Source organism: Lontra canadensis, unplaced genomic scaffold (genome assembly GCF_010015895.1).
Source record: "Lontra canadensis isolate GAN:19392208 unplaced genomic scaffold, GSC_riverotter_1.0 scaffold5, whole genome shotgun sequence".
In the NCBI taxonomy this organism is placed as follows: domain Eukaryota; kingdom Metazoa; phylum Chordata; class Mammalia; order Carnivora; family Mustelidae; genus Lontra; species Lontra canadensis.
In genome coordinates, this window is record NW_022630999.1 from 36771896 (window position 1) to 36789248 (window position 17353).

A 17353-nucleotide genomic window follows, 5' to 3' on the forward strand; every position below is an offset into this window, starting at 1 on the left:
GGTGAAGGGAGAGTCCGGCGTGAAGGCTACAGGCAGGATAAGGACGTACGCAGTTCTAGGCACGGCGGAGCGGCCGGGGGAGACCCGCCTCCCCTTCCAGATCCCTCTGGGGCGGAGCTCGGGCCAAAGCACGTGACGCCTGGGGACCCACCTTTACTGTGGGCAGACCTCCCGGTCATCCGCGTCGTCCCTTGGATCCCCAAGACTCTGACCCTTTTTCTTAGTGCTCGAGGGATCCGTTCTCTTCCGTGCATCCCTATATACAACTCCTGCAAAGCGTGGTGAGGGGAGAAAAACAGCGAAGGAGACCTTTGCCCACACTAAAGATGGCAACCTGCTGCGCTCTCTCTGGGTGGGGGAGCGGGTTCCAGGAGCCAGGCCTCACTGGGCGAGGCGCAGACGGAAGAGGCGTCTCTCGAGGTATGTTTTCGACCTTCCTAGGAGGGGACCTGAGCCGGGGGCGTGGCCTCGTCTAAATTCTAACAGCTGATTGGTACTTCGACAGGTGGGCGGAGTGCCCTCGATACCCCACCCCTCCCTCTTCGAACCGGAAGTGTCTCTCCGTCTTTCCAGCTGGTTGTCATTTCACTCGGCTCGGTCCTGAGGAGAAGGACTCAGCCGCGGCTGCGGGACCCGGGCACCGGGAGGCGGTGGCGGCGGCGGCGGCGGCATCGGCGACAGCAGAGGAGGAAGAGGAGGAAGAAGGAGAGAAACAGCAGAGCCAGGCGGAGTCCGCAACAACGACAGCTGGGACTGCGGGACCGGGGTAAAGCGACGGCGGCGGCGGCGGCGACGACGACGGCCCAGCAACCGTGAGGAGAAACAAAAGCCTTCTAAATTATAGATTTTTCTAAAATCTGGGGGAAAAAAGAGAGAGAGCACAAAGGGGGGAGGCCCTTCTCTTTTAGAATAACTACACTAGTGGGTTTTCCCTTTTTTTCCTCTTTTTTTCCCCCCTGCGGAGAATCGAACTGAGAGAACTGAACAAACCGCCCCTGGGTCCCATGAGGGAAAAAAACCCCGGAGCCGCAGAGAGGGGAAGAGGCCGAAACCGCAGGACCTTCCAGGTCGCCCCGTTGGTCCCCGCACCCCCGGGCCGCCAGCTCACCCTCCTCGAGTCTCGCTAATCCTTCCTGATCGCGATCCCCTCAAGAGGGAGAAACGGGTGTTTTCAACCCATTTCATGGGGGAGAGGAGGCCGGGGGGAGCCCAGGAACAGCGACCTCAGCAAGATCTGCACCCAAAGCCTCAGGAACAGCCCCAGAGGCCAAAACTGCACCCCGCGAAAGAGCAGAAACAGGACCAGGAACAGCAGAAACCTCCCTGCAATCATCTTTCCATTAGTCAATGCTGATTTCCTCTCCCGCAACCAGGAATTCACCTCCCACCCCAGATAACCTAATATAATCTATATATATAAATATATAATATATAATGTTCTTAAATTATTCCTGATTTTTTTTAACCAAGCTGCCAAGAAAAGAACGTATTCTCCTCTTAGCCCTATTCTAATTTTTATGTGAGTGAATCTAAACTGCTGAGGAAGACCATATGTGATTGTTAAATTATATATATATATATATATTTTTACTCCGCGCAATGCTTATTCTTCTACATCCATAGATGCTTGAGAAGCTGTGTTTTTGTCATTCATGTACATTTTCCTTTGGAAAAAGAAAGCGCCTATTTTACTAACCAAAGACTTGATTTTTACCCTCTTCGTTTTTATTCCCTCCTAGAAATAAGCCCAGTTGGATTCATGTCAATGTTTTAAGAGATTTTTTTTTAGTTTTTTTTTTCTTTCAGAGACCAGAATTCCAAATCAGAACTATTTCAAGTGATAAGCTGCGATCTTTGAGCTAGCTATAAATAAGACATTTCAAACAAACAACTTAAATTTTGGGTAGAGGCTACAAAGACGTGAGACATTAGGTTGTCATTTTTTATCGTAAGAATCTGATCCTAAAAATAATAAATGGGGGATTACGGGTTTGGAGTGCTAGTGCAAAGCAATACTGGGAATAAATCTGCTTTTCCAGTCAGATTCCATCCACATCTGCAGCCTCCACACCATCACCAAAATGCCACCCCCAGCCCTGCAGCTTTTATAAATAATAACACAGCTGCCAATGGCAGCAGTGCCGGGTCAGCTTGGCTCTTTCCTGCTCCCGCTACCCATAACATTCAGGATGAGATCTTGGGGTCAGAGAAAGCAAAAAGTCAGCAACAGGAACAGCAAGACCCTTTAGAAAAGCAGCAACTCTCACCCAGTCCAGGTCAGGAAGCTGGAATACTGCCTGAACCTGAGAAGGCAAAATCAGAAGAAAATCAAGGGGACAATTCTTCAGAAAATGGCAATGGCAAGGAGAAAATAAGAATCGAGTCACCAGTGTTGACAGGGTTTGATTATCAGGAAGCCACGGGGCTAGGTACTTCGACCCAACCCTTGACGTCTAGTGCTTCGTCTCTTACTGGTTTCAGTAACTGGTCAGCAGCGATAGCACCTTCTTCCTCTACAATCATCAATGAAGATGCAAGTTTCTTTCACCAGGGAGGGGTCCCGGCTGCTTCGGCTAATAACGGTGCTCTGTTGTTTCAAAATTTTCCCCATCATGTCAGCCCTGGCTTTGGAGGCAGCTTCTCCCCTCAGATCGGGCCTCTCTCACAGCACCACCCTCATCACCCTCATTTCCAGCATCATCACAGCCAGCATCAGCAGCAGAGGAGGTCTCCTGCCAGTCCCCATCCCCCACCTTTCACACATAGAAATGCTGCTTTTAACCAGCTGCCTCATTTGGCAAATAATCTTAACAAACCCCCCTCTCCATGGAGCAGCTACCAGAGTCCCTCTCCTACACCATCTTCTTCGTGGAGCCCGGGAGGTGGTGGATATGGGGGCTGGGGAGGTTCCCAAGGCCGAGATCACCGCAGAGGGCTGAATGGAGGAATAACGCCCCTGAATTCCATCTCGCCGCTGAAGAAAAATTTTGCAAGCAATCATATTCAGCTGCAGAAGTACGCTCGCCCCAGCTCTGCCTTTGCTCCTAAATCCTGGATGGAAGATAGCTTGAACAGGGCTGACAACATTTTTCCTTTTCCGGTAAGATTATGTTCCATTAATAGATTAAGATGAACAAGGAAGTCGCATGGTGTAATATCTATTTAACTAAGAGAGTTTGAATGGTCTATGTACATAGCAGAACTCTTCTTAGAAAATGAATTAATTACCAGACGTTATTTTGGCAGGACAGGAGTATGATTTGGAATAAAATATTCAGCTGTTTCTTTGATAAATTTCTAATTGTAATCTTCTCCACAGATAATAGTGTGAATTGGCATAATTATGAATACCAGGTAGCTAGAGATGTTGTAATTATTAACTATAATAGCTTTCTAGCCGGACAGGATCATCAGGGTTGGTTTTTCCCTACCTTTTTAGGTGAGAATAAATAATAGATAAAGTATACTTCATTGTGGAAACTGATGATCATTTTCTGCCCAGATGAAGTAACTGTATAACAAAAAAATTCATTTTTTTTCCCTCCACTGTAGGCTAGTGATTCACTGAAAACCAACTATTGAATTGTAGTTTTCTCACTGATTGCACTTTAAACCTGGAACCTCTCTGAACCTTGCAGTCTGAATTCATCAATTCAGCAATTCCACTTAAACCTCTTTGCAAATTCCGGCCTGCCCTGTGTCAGAAAGGACTGCTACAGAAATGATCTAAATGTTTTCTTCATCCCCTTTTATTTTCAAATACTATGGAATTGTTGATCTCAGAGTGACTCTTTTATGATGCCTTTCATCCATTTGTTTATTTTCCAGTGTTAACACTAGGGGTGTAGATAAGCCATTCCTAAAAATAGATCCCAGGCAAAGATCACTTGTCTTTCTTGCCACCAGTGTTTCCTTATTCTGCAAGAGTCACATGGTTTGATGTTTTTGAATTAATGAGCAGCCATTCTAGTTGATAGAAATGAGATAAAGAGAATTTCATAGTTAATTGAACATCAGATGCCCCACTGAGTTTGTATATTTGAGAGTATGATTGTTTATATGTGTTTGGGAAATTTATATGGGATAATAAGCTAACATTGAATCAGTCCTCACAGTGACCCTTCAAGGTAAGTTTTGTTATTATCCCCATTCTGTGGATGAGAAAATTGAGCATCAGAAAGCTATAACTTGCCCAAAAGTGCACAGCTAATAAGAGTACAAACCCTAGGTTGAAAAAACAAGGATTAAAATATCTATCTGTAGGCACGTATACATGTGTATACATGTGTATACAAATACACATGTACCACAGATAGAGGGTTATTTTAGAGATGTTTCTGCAAGGGCTAAGACACATTACGAAACAGTTGCAATGTCCCCAGATATGATGTCAGCACAAAGCAGAACTATCTGTTTTGATTAATAATTTGCTTAGTGGGAGGGCAAGTTTGCTAAGAGAATCCTATGTCATTCCAAGGAATTAAATGTCCCTTCCCTCAAGGTTTCAGGTGGAATAGTTAGGATGTATCATAAAATATTTGATTAAGTTTAGTTTTAGATATTTAAAAATAATTTTTGCCTGAGTATTAAAAAGCTGTTGGCTTTTTGTTTTAAAAAGGGTCTTTACTCAAACTGAAGAGCAATTATCTTGCGTTAGTGGCTAGGTAAAAGGCTTTTAGACATTGGTGATTTCATGAAGTCTATTTTTTAAAAAGTTGCTTTTAATATTTGAACATAAATTTAAAGAAAATTTAGTGCAAAGGTGACTTTTTTGAATTAGTCATATGTTGCCAATTTTTAAATCTAAGGTGGCATTCTGTACATTTTAACTGGATTAAGATTGGTTTAGAATTGAATACACTTTTTTTATTTTGTTAGAGTACACTGACAGAACGAACTTACAGGACTGAGCATATATGACCTCATGGTTTATTTTACTTTTGATGAAAGTTTGCTTTGGGAAAAATAAAAATTTCAGGAAATGAATAAACTATATACATGCATATTATCAGTATTTTGGGGGACTAATGAAATCTTTTGGATCAGTTGGAGATTAAGCTGGTTTATGGAATAATAAAATTAACTAAGCTTGACACTAAAAAATAGTGTTAGAAACTAAACTCTTCCCTTAGAATTGTTGTCTATCATGCTGAGGATGGAAAAGGATGAGTCCATATACCTGGCTGAAATATGGTGGGATGAGAAAGTAAATGGTTGATTTCTGCTCATCACTCCCTACCATTTTTAGGAACGGGAGGAGGGTTCAGGGGGCCAGGAACAAATGTGGGGGTGATTTGAAAGTCACAGTAGTGTTTTGGGTTTTGAAAAAAAAAGCACAAGAAGTTAGTAAACTGAGTACTGTATGCTTACTTAAATGAATGTAGTTCTCTCTGTGTGTGTGTGTTTGTGTGTTTTAACAGTTCTCTTTTGAATTGGTTTTTTGGCAAAAAGAAAAAATACAATTTTGGATTGGTTTGAATTACTTGGTTAGATTTGATATGAAAAACTTGAAGGAATATTTATTTGACTGGGAGCCTGGAGACCTAGGTGTGCTGTTGGCCCTATCAGTATAGCATTTGGGGACCTCAGTTTCTCCATAAACTGTGGGGGGTGGGGGGTGACAGAGGTGATGTCTAAGTTCCTTATGGTCCTGATGTGAGCTGTTGTGGAATTGAAATTGCTGCAACCACAACCATACTCTTTCTGAACCGCTGCCATCTTATTTAAATGTATTACCCTAAGCACTATTAATTTTAGGAAAGAAATTTTACAGATATTAGTAATTCAGTTTTAATGGCTATTGTTAAGAATTCCTTAGGTGTTATAGAGAGCTCTGGAAATATATCACAGAAATGACAGAATCCAGCTTACATGATTACATTATAATCTTAGTATTATTGAAAGGAAAGAATTTACCTGATATGTAACTAATATTGGACAATGTTTGTTTTATTTTAAAATTAATCAGAATGGATTTTACATTTGTTAATGCAGATTTGGGTACATATAGTGAATTAAAATTAATTATAACATTTTTAGTTTGTTTTGTTGTCCAGTCTTAACATTCTCTTTTATCTATGCTTGTGGAGCAAAAACAGATTTCAAATATATGACTAGTCCTCTAAATAATTGATACGGCAAGGCAATGTATTTTGGAAATATTTTTTATATTTAAAAAAAGGTATTTTTCTAGTTTTTTTTCTTTTTTTTTGCTTGCTTAAAGCTTTCATTATATGAACTCAAATGACATGCCTCAAATCCTGTCTTCAGATACAACTAAATGAATATACATTGACTAATAACTAACATGCTTACAGTTTCTAAATGTTTTATATTTATTAACTCATTTAATTTATCCAACAATCCTATGAGGCAAAAGTTATTATTACTATTCATATACAAGTCTTGGCTTTCAACCAATATACTACAGTGCCTCTTCACATAAACATAGTATAGGTGTGTAGGGGGGAGGAGGGAACACCTCCCAGAAACAAGATGAGAGGAAAAATTTTGTGGTTTGAATGATTGATGCATGATAATCAAAAGATGATTATAGACTTGAAAATGGAAAAGAATAGAAAATAATAGAATATACCTATCAACTTTAAAATGCTAAACTTAGATAATATTCAAGTAAAAAAAAATTTTTTGTGTATTTTTAGTGTATACCAGGCACTGAACTAGGTACTTTCACATGTTATCTTATATCCTATGAGGTTCGATTTTATTGTCCCAATTTAAGAAACAAGGTCGATATTCATGTGACTAAAGGCATGATTTGACCCTTATATTACGGAGACAAAAATCCTCCATGTCCTGCCAAACACATCCTGGAATTCCAATGTCCAAACCAGATAATACATTGGAGCACTTGCCAGTAATTTTATTTGACTACAGCACCTCTTTGGAGGGGTGCCTAGATCTTCTGTCCTTACAGGAAAGTAAAGGAGAACTGTGTAGCATATATTCTGATAGTCTCTTATCTTCAGCTCAGTTATGCTCACACCTCCATTAGGTAAAAACCAGGAAGTAGGCAAAAAAATAAAAAATGAAAAATAAAAAGGAAGAGAGTGGACAGAATCTTTCACAAGGACCAACCTAAAACTTAATAGGGAGACATTTTAGGATTTAGAGCCCATTTGCTCTTACTTTAGACACAGTTACTGTGGATTTGTTGAGTTGCCTTAACCAGGCAAATAATTCATGTCACTTTAATAACTCTGCTTATGTTGTCAGTTTATTGATCCTTCAAATTATATATGGCATCTTGTATTTGAAAACAGTTACTGCATTGCTTCAGTTCTGAAAGTCATGGTGAATTATTACAATTGTCTTAACTGTAACCTTGTTACACTTTTTGTTTTTTAATAATAGTCCCAGGAGGGATCTTTGTATGGGAAACGTTTTCTTTGACTTTGTATTTATTTATATTAGAAGAACGGAGATTAATTTCTTTACGATAAAGTATGGGTTGGATGGTTTTGGCTCCAGCAGAACGGAGATATTGGAAAAACTTTGGGAAAGCATACCAGATACAATTTTATGCCTTTTTGTAGAAAGCCTTTGAACTAGGTTTAATTGCTTTTCTGATGGAATCAAAACTTGGGCAGGGTGGAGTTTTTTTATTACTTTTTGTTGTCTTCACAGAAGCCATGGAATATGATCAACACATTGTTCCACATCTTTCAGGAAAAACCTATTTATAGCAAGCTTAGTGAGCGTGGTTGTTGCTAGTTGCAACTAGAAAGATGCTCTTAGTTCATGGGTTTACGCTTTTGAGAATAATCCTTGTATTCATGAGAAAGAAGTGGAAAAGTAATCTTAAAGTTAATGTATGCCTAGTTTAAATTTTACAGCCTATATTTATTTTTTTATGACTTTATCTTGCTATCAGGAAAATTAGCTTGAAGATCCATTATCACATTTTTTCAGCACTACATTGTATCTCAGTTTTTGGTCCCATCACAAATAAGATAATATATATAATGCATTTCTCTTTAAGGCAGGGCGCCCATAACATGAGTATTTGTTTTAATATTTTCTTTTAAAAAAAATATTTTATTTATTTATTTGACAGACAGAGATCACAAGTAGGAAGAGAGGCAGGCAGAGAGAGAGGAGGAAGCAGACTCCCCACTGAGCAGAGATCTTGATGTGGGGCTCCATTCCAGGACCCTGGGATAATGACCTGAGCTGAAGGCAGAGGCTTTAACCCACTGAGCCACCCAGGCGCCCCTGTTTTAATATTTACTGACAAACTCATTTTATATTTAATTGTACAAAGAAAATTCCTCTTGCAGAACTTAAAGTGTATTTTTACCATGATAAATCTATGGCAATATGTAATTTTTTTACTTCAAATTTAGTATAGTTTCTCATCCCATTTTATATTATTGAAACAAAAGGAGTTCTACTTTCAGGTTTTCAGAAAATTCTTAGTAGGTAGAATAATAAAAGTGTTATTTTTAATCAGTTTCTGAAGGTGAGACTTGAATAATTACTGAGATAGGCTATTTTATGAGGCCAAACATGTAGTAGAGTGAAGCATAACTTCTGGATCCAAGTAGACTGAGTTTGACTCGCACTCTAATTAGCTGTGTGACCTTGAACAAATTGCTTAAATTCAGGAAGAAAACCTCATCAGGATTTTAATACCCAGTAGTGAAGGGTTTTTGTGAGTACCTTAAGTGACCATAGTAGGTAGCTTAATTATTTTTTTTAATTTAAAATATGGCTCTCTAAAATTTATAAAATAATGAAATTAATTACAAATAGAGTATCTATTTTTGAACAGTCCTTTGTATTGCTTATTTTATTATACATGCTTTACTTCTTAGAGTACTCCTTTTGAATAAACTAGATGCAGCTTAGGACAGATAAAACATTTAGCCAAATTATCGGTTTTCTTGAGAAGTTTTATAATTGTATATATCTAAACTTTCATTAGTATTGGCAGACCACATCATTCAGTATTTTGAAAGATTTTGCCTATGGTTATTTTAAGAAATTTAGAACATTTGATTGTTTTTGCATTCTTCTTACATTAAAGGAGACTATTTCAAAGGAGAATTTGTGATCTTTTTTTTTTTTTTGGATAAGAGATAGGAAAGGGTACCATATATTTGAATTGAGTATATTTTATCTTTTATCCTGGATTTCAGTTTTGCTTTTTATATTTTAATTAACTTATTTAGTACACTATTTATTAAACACCTCCTATTTATGGACTAGGGACAAGGCTAGATATCTCATAAAAGTTGTTTTGGTTTGATTTATAATGTATTTCTGACCTGTGCTAATCCCTGAATGATACTAAACATACTTTTTTCTCATTATAAACAAATTAGCAACTGAGAGTTTTGTGTCATTTTAATCCAGCAGCTGTTACAAACTTTAAGGCAAATTAACAGATCCCACTTTAGGTACAACAAAAACAATGTGGTATTTTCAAATATTTTATTAATGGTCACATTTATAAATGTATTACTTGTACACTTATATGCAGCATGTGCTTATTTAAGTTTTGTGGCAAAATGGTAACAAAAGGCAAACTTTAACCTATGGGAGTGGAGTTCGGGTCTCATTACATGTCAAGGAAGAAATTCCATCAGCCACTCACAGGTCCTCTCTCATGTTTGCAAACTGAATTATTAAAGTTCAAAGTCTTAAGCTGTACAAGTACTTTTCATATTGTAGAGTATTTAGGTTGGGCAATTTTTGTTTGCTGAGTATTTACCAGAAATATCCTAATCATTATTTTTTTATACATCTAAACTAAATGATAGTTAATCCTCCAGGATTATACATTCTAAAGCCATACTTATATTTAAATATTATATAACATACTTTTAATAGTAGTCCTTCCAGGTGTTTTTGAGGAATGCATCTAGTGCTAGTCAGTGAAGTAGTTGTCATCTTAATCTGTAAGAACCTTAACAAAAAATAAGTCAGCATAAGAATGTTGCTATTCAGAAAAATCTCCTAATTGTAGTATGGAAGTCAGATCTGGGTTCCAAATATGGGTCCTCCACTTACTAACTATAAGACCTGGGGCAAGCAGCCTTCCTGGTCCTTAATTTTCTCCTTTGTTTTGACTGGTTATCAAATAGAAATATTAATTAAAAATCTTGAAAATAGCACATATTCTTAAAATATGAAATGTGAAATATGGTATAATTTGTGTGTGTTAATTTGAGCTTAATTTTAAAGAAGAATTTCATAAACCAAACTATGATTCCTTAAAATAAATTCACTGTATGTAAATAATAGCGGGAATCAAGCTAGATGATGTCCTTATTCTCTTGAACACTGCTAAAAAATTTAGTGACCAACTGTTTTTTGTTTGTTTTTTTTTTTTCTTTTTTCTCTTTATATTCCCTGTCTCTATTTTGGTAAAGTGTTTAACCTCATGTCTTTTACTTTTTTATTAGGGAAAAATTTAAGCATATTCAGTAATAGACAAAATAGTATAACAGCCCCCCATGTGCATGTCATCTGGCTTCAGTAATGACCGACTCCTGGACAAACTCCTCTATCTTCTTCCTAACCTTCTCCCCTTGCTTGTTATTTTCAAGCAATTCCCAGATACTGTATCATTCCAATGTAAGTGCTTTAGTATGTGTCTCTAAAAGATTAGGAGTCTTCCCCACCCCCCCGTAAAAACAACTACAGAGAAATTTCCTAGTGGTTTTTAAGAAAAGATAGTGAGAAACTGAAGCAAGGCCCACACTTCTGTTACACTTGCTCAGCTTGTTTCCCCACTCAAACTGGTACTAATCTCTAAGGAAATCGCTGCTGGCCTCATCTCCTCCCTTCTGGGCAGAGAAGTATGCTGGTGGTCACATGGCCATAAAAAAAATAAGGGAGGGGTGAGAAATCCATCAAAAGTGACAAAACATCAATTGGTGGCTGAAAATTTGGGAGGAGAGTCTCCAGTTTTCCTTTCTCCAGCTTATTCTTACCTTTTTAGCCCAGGTTTGGACTCCCATGGACTTGTGGGAAGGTTCTCTGAAAGGAGAGTGATTAAGACAGGACTGGGAGCTCTTTGGTTGTGTTTTTGTTTGTTTGTCTGCTTTTATTTTTAAAGAGGAATTTCGAGGTTTGGGGCCTTTTGCTGGCCTTTGCACTGCATCAAATTTTTTAACCTCTTGCTCTCTTTGAATCTACAAATGTTTGATACTTTCAGTGGACCATATGCTGGCAACACATGACCAAGGCGAGCATGCTCCTTTTCCTCGTGACGTGTATAGTCTGGTGATCTCTTTGTACCTGGGTGTTTAGAAGTGCCTTCTACTCGGGGAAACTCTGGAGAGCTAAGGATATGGGGGTGGGAATTGTGAGAGCCCAGAAAGGCTGATACTGCCTATAGGCTACTTTTTGACTTTGCTCGCGGGCTCGCAAGAGAGATTTCATTGATTACAGGACACAAGCCTCGGCTTAGAAATAAAGATTGTGCTTTTGGGTGACCATTTTCTTTGCTGATTCTGGACCCTGATCAGGCCCAGCAGACATGGAGCAGAGAGGAACTCTAAAAGCCAGTAAGCAGCCAAAGATGGAGGAAGGGTCAGAAGGGTCTAAATGACTTCATTCCTTAGGGTTGAGTGTTAGTAATATTTAAGTATTTTCCTGAAACTAGTGAATTCTTGGCCCTGAGTAGCTTATTAATATTTTTTCTATTTCATTTTCCTATGAAAATGGGCTATAGGAAATAGCACAGAACAGCTGAATTATTCAGATATAACAATATCTAATTTCATATGTTAATTTCAGGCTCTTTTGCCATTTCACCAGAGAGAAGGGGCAGAAGGAATGTTTATTGAGTGGGTCTGCTAAGTGCTGCACATTTGTGCAACTGTCAGATACCTTATCTCATTTCTCCTCACCAGCTTTATAAGGTCTCCTCATTTTGTTGATGTAACCAAGGTTCAGAGATGCTGTGGTGTCAAGATCACTTGTCTAGTAAGTGGTAATTTAAACTCGGGTCTTGGAATAGAGTAGTTTTTTATTGTTCTTTTGTTTTGTTTTTTTTGTTTTGTTTTGTTTTGTTTTTAGAGAGAGAGCGTGAGAGTCCATGTTGGGGAGGACAGAGGGAAAGGGTTGTATTCATTTATTCTACTGGGTGTAAGAGCTTGATGTGGGGCTTGATCTCATGACTGTGAGATCATAACCTGAGATGTTATCAAGAGTTGGATGCTTAACCAATGGAGCCACCCAGGTATCCTTTGGAATAGAATAGATTTTAATTATTTCTTTCTGCCAGGCAAGGTGAGAATCCACACATAGTCAAGAGAAGAAGCAGTCTGTTGATCCAGGAACTGACTGATCAAGTCTGGAATGGCAGTTTGTTTTTTAAATTCAGTTAAGTGGTGATAAGAAATGTTTACCATTTTAAGGATTTCTCATGCTCAAAATGAGTATGGTTTATTTAATAAAGGTGGAATTAAAGAAAGTTTCCTCAGAGGCTTTCTGAAGAGATCTGATTCATCAGTTCACATGGGAGCAAATGGACCTGTTCCTTCAATCAGGGTAGTAACACCAAAGACATTAATTTTTTAGTTATAGTTTTTTATAGGGAGCATTTGGTAGCCTGTAGGATTCTGCCGTCACTATTAAGCCATCATAATGAGAAAGTACTGACTGAAGATGATTAGTGTAGATGATTACATCTTTGACTTTAACCTCTGACTCTCTTTCTCAACATTCAGGTTCTCTGCATAGTGAAGGATGTCATACCTGCCAGATGTTTGTTTATACATTGATATTTCTAGGTCCTCATGAGGCTTATGAAATGAGCCACTTTTCTGAGCTTCTGCTCTGAGGTCAGACTCCTCCACTTACTATATGACTTTGAGAGTTATTAGTTAACTTCTCATAGCATTATTTGCCTAAAACGGGGATGATACTTAATATACACATTACGTGATGGTTGTGAGGAATGAATGTATGTAAATCGTACATAATTCATATAAGATGCCCAACATGGAACCAGGAAGAACATGTTAGCCACTCTTTAATAATGGTGGTGTTGATGATGATAGACTACAGCATGCTACACCTATGCTACAGTCTGTGGCTATGGAGAGATGATGTGAGTGGTGCTTACAGCCTGCCGGGGGGATAGTTATAAGGGAACCTGTCAACATCATATGGAATGGCATTATGCTAGTGGGGTGGGGGAAAAGGGACTTGGGCCTGCACCAGGATGTAAGGGTCATCTGGAAGTGGAATCATGAAGGTTGACTATGTAGTCAATTTTTGATGCCTGTGGGCTTAATGTTTAATCCAAGAAGAATAATTATGTTTTGGCAAATCTCAGATTAAAACTCCCATTGTACCTTTGATTAATTATGGGCTCACTGGTGCTTCAAACTTCCTGTTTATTTTGGCAGCTGACATACTGGCATATACTTTCCTTTCAAACCAAAATATTTTCTTTTCCCTTCTTCACTAGGGAAACTTTAAGCCAAGAAGAGAAACCTCATTGGCTGATACAGATACGTAGTTGTCTGGGAAATGACAATCATAGTAGTGTCTGTCTATATAGGGAGAGAGTGAGTAAAGGGAGTAGCTGACTTTTGGCTTTGGTTCTTAATAATGTGGTTACATTCAGTTAAATACTTTTTGTGTTTTAGACCCAGTCTAGTGATGTGAAAACATACTAACTCAAATATAAAAAGACAAGACCAGTAATAGAGTGGTCATGGTGGTTCATCTGTTGAAATTGATCTTGATTATAATCTTTTTCCAAGTTAGGCATCTCAGAGCTTGGAGAAGGTTTTTTTGGGGGTCTTTTTTGGGGGGTCTGAGAGCAAAGGCTGCCTCTTCATGCAGAAACCTTAAAATGGTTGATGTAGAATATTTAAACTGGACTGTATCATGGCCAGTCCACTATAAGTCACAATGCAACGTATCTAAGGAAATTAACCTGTTGAATATAATTGCTTAACTCAGTGCTTCTCAAAGTGTGGTCCCTGGCATCACTTAGAAACTTATTAGAAGTGTGAATTCTTAGACCCTACCCAGAACTATGATTGAGACACTTTATGGGTAACCTGTGATTTGATAAGATCTCCAGATGATTCTGATATGCTCCCAAATATGAGAAACATTGGCTTAGAGTAGCCATCTGAGTGTTTAAAAAAAAAAAAAAAAGCCACGAATGATGATTTTGGTTTGTGGTATAATTGCAGTGTAGTTGTTCTTCCTGTTGGTAATAGACCAACAGGTTCACGTGTTTATTTTGGCTACTTCTGGAATGTTATGCAAAGTCATGTAATCAGTTATTTGCTGATGTAAGTCTTCCTATTTTGCCATGGCAGTCAGGATCACTCAGGTGTAAATTAAAAGGATGGGTCCTGATTTTTGAAATACTAATTTGTTTTATAAGAACATTATTTTTTCCCCAACTTTGATTTTTACATTGATTTGTATGGTTTTTCCCTTGGAAATTGTCCTGTAGAGATGACAGAAACCAAAGCCAACCAGTTACTAACACACAAGTCAATATATTAAATACAACAATTAAGATTACAAAATAAAATGATGTCTAAGTATGGTAATCAAGTTTGCCTTGCTGAGCCTTGAAGATAATTGGTGCTCTTCTATTTTCATTCATAATTAATAAGCTCACATGTTGTAGAGTCAGAAGGCCTAGGTTCAAATTCTGCCTCTCCACTTACTTTGCAATGATAGAGTTGTCTAATGACTCTCAACCTCCATTTCTTCATCTGTGAAATGGAATAACTGCTGAACATACCTAATTGTGTAGGATTTTTGTGAAGAATTAATAAGATCCCACATGGAAAGCATTAGATCTTGATAAGGGTCAGCTGCTGTTATTATGAGGATTAGTACTATTTCTACCACTTCTACTTCTGTGGTTGGCAGCTTTCTAATTTGCGCACCATGTCTCTTTGTCACCTCAATGGGAAGAAGGAAGGTAAGACTTCTTATCTTTTTAGTACCTCTGATATTATTCCTGTATTCTTCTTTTTTTTTTTTTTTAAAAAGATTTTATTTATTTGTTTGACAGAGAGATAGAGACAGTGAGAGAGGGAACACAAGCAGGGGGAGTGGGAGATGGAGAAGTAGGCTTCCTGCTGAGTAGGAAGCCCGATGTGGGGCTCGATCCCAGGACCCTGGGAACATGGCCCGAGCTGAAGGCAGACACTTTAACGACTGAGCCACCTGGGCGCCCCCCTGTATTATTCTTATACATACATTTTGTTCTTCTTTTGATTTATTGAGAAATACTTGAGTGCCTCCTGTTTGCTGGGCACTTGCCAGCGTGTTCCTGCTCCCGGAACCTTTACAGCAGAATGTCTTATTCATTCAAATGTATGCCTTAATTAGTGTGGTCCTTTGACTCCCATGACCATTACCTTACCCAAGGAATTATCGCCTGCTTTGGAGGGAGACTTAGGCTTGAATCCTGACTAAGCTGCTGAACTATGCAGTAACCTGTCTCTGCAGTAATTACAGAATTTTTCTTGGTCTTAGTTTTAATCATTAAAGCAGGAATAATGCCATCTAACTTATAAAGAGGTATTTAGACAGTATTAATAAAGTACCTAAAATAATGTCAGATTTCTTAGTAGATGCTCAATAAAAGGTAGTTCTGTTTTTCTACCTTTTCTCCCTTTAGGCTGCCAAGAGAAACTGGCTGGTGGTGGGTTGAAGCAAATTTGGTTGCTGGTGTTTTTTTGTTTCATGATAGATTCTTTGCCCTATTATCTTAAATCAGGACATCCCACATCAACCAATTGTTTTAAGTAAATTTTTTAAATTAAAAATCTTGTTATTTTGCATTGTGTATAGCGTAAGAAGATGCAGCAACTGTCCTAAGTCGCTAAGGGTTCATTTTCTTATTAACATTATTGGCCCTCACCTGTTTGTGGGCACAAAGGGCACAAAATGATGAGTTTTCATTAGTCATTCTCCTTTACGCTTTGCTTCCTGTCATACTCATCACCATAATTTAAACCAAATCTTGGAAGAGCACAAGCTAAGGATGTCGGAAAGCTAGAATACAAATATATTTTGGACTTAGGAAAAGGAATTAGAGGTCTAATAAAACTCTTCCCTTTTTCAGATCAGTAAAGAGGTCTAGAAGATGAAAGGGCCCAAGCTCACATGACACATCAGTGGTGGAGTTGGGGCTTCTAGTGTCTAATGCTCATTCTTCTGATTTACGCTGATATTCATATTTTGGTTATCAGCTCACAGTCAATCAAGAAGAGTTGTCACTTAGCAAGGTTTCTATTTTATAGTTAGTTTACTTTCTGGGAAATGGATCCAAGAAAATAGATAAGTGGTTATGATATTTGGCCCAATTAGCAATCAAAAGGGTAAAATCAAAGAATGAAATATGGAAACCAAAGCCCTCTTGATTTGATACTTTATCGGGTAGAAAACCAACATTGTTTGTGCTGCTGTTCTTATTCCTTGGGTTTATTTATTTGGATCTACTCCACCTACTTCCTGGTGGCACACTTACATTTTAGATTTTTGTTTTTGTTTTTAATTAGGGGTTAAAAGTAGATGGAGAAGATCAGTGAGAGGATAGTGAGAAGGATAACTTTAGACCCTCTCTGAGAATAGAATGTTTACTTGACAAAATATGTGGCTTTTGAACTCTTTGAATTGCGAAAGCATCATAAGAAGTAAAATGTTATACAAGTGTAGTCATTTATAATGATTATAATAAGTTTGGACTGTGGGAAAGAATACAGATTAGGCAAGGGTTGGCAAGAATGTGGTAACTGTGCCATTGGGTCCTGTACCTTGCACTTAAATCATTAGCAATCTGTCCAGACACTGTTCCCTTCTGAATCCATACCAAGCCTGAAAATCCTTCCCAACACATTGCATCTGAGGGGCGATACCAGTTGATGAGAGTTTGTATATTGGTGTTTATTTGTCACTCTTGTATTAAATCATGACAAAGTGTAAAAAGGATAGAGGGTTTGTTTTTAATCCCATAAAGCATTACTTGAATATTTAAAAATTTCATTAAGGATTTTAATTTTAATATATTCCACCAATTAGAAGTCAGGGGTTATCTTAGCAAAAATCTTCTGTTTCAGGCAGTATGTGGTAGCTGGGGAGGAGGTAACGAAGTTGCTTTGCTAAAATTCCAGTACCACATTTAGAAACGTACAGGTAAAAAAGTAACTTCTTTAATGGACACAGCTGTCATAAACCAAAACATACTGTGTAATATTCTTTATCAGCTGCTTCTCTTCAGTATTCTTGTTATTTAGTGATTGCCAAATGCAAGTTCTGGAAATTCACAAGGTTGCTTAATGCTTTAGTTGCATTAAAAAAAAAAAAAAAAAGCTGAGTACCCCCTGCC

General features: G+C 38.1%; 1 protein-coding gene and 1 long non-coding RNA gene across 5 annotated transcripts in view; one reads left to right on the forward strand and one right to left on the reverse strand.

Annotated features, from left to right (window-relative positions):
• The first annotated feature begins 568 nt into the window (after positions 1-568).
• Positions 569-17353, forward strand: part of CPEB4 (cytoplasmic polyadenylation element binding protein 4) — a 62892-nt gene continuing 46107 nt past the window's right edge. For all 4 annotated transcript variants that reach the window (XM_032851837.1, XM_032851838.1, XM_032851839.1 and 1 more), the window contains exon 1: positions 569-3100. In XM_032851837.1, coding sequence (XP_032707728.1) covers positions 1976-3100 — 1125 coding nt within the window. In that variant the 5' untranslated portion in view covers positions 569-1975. The remainder of the gene's footprint in view (positions 3101-17353) is intronic.
• Positions 3739-16080, reverse strand: LOC116864334. The gene is made up of 3 exons (XR_004381998.1): positions 15887-16080; positions 9847-9931; positions 3739-3966 (listed from the first exon to the last, which is right to left on the reverse strand). It is a non-coding gene; the product is annotated as an uncharacterized LOC116864334 (long non-coding RNA).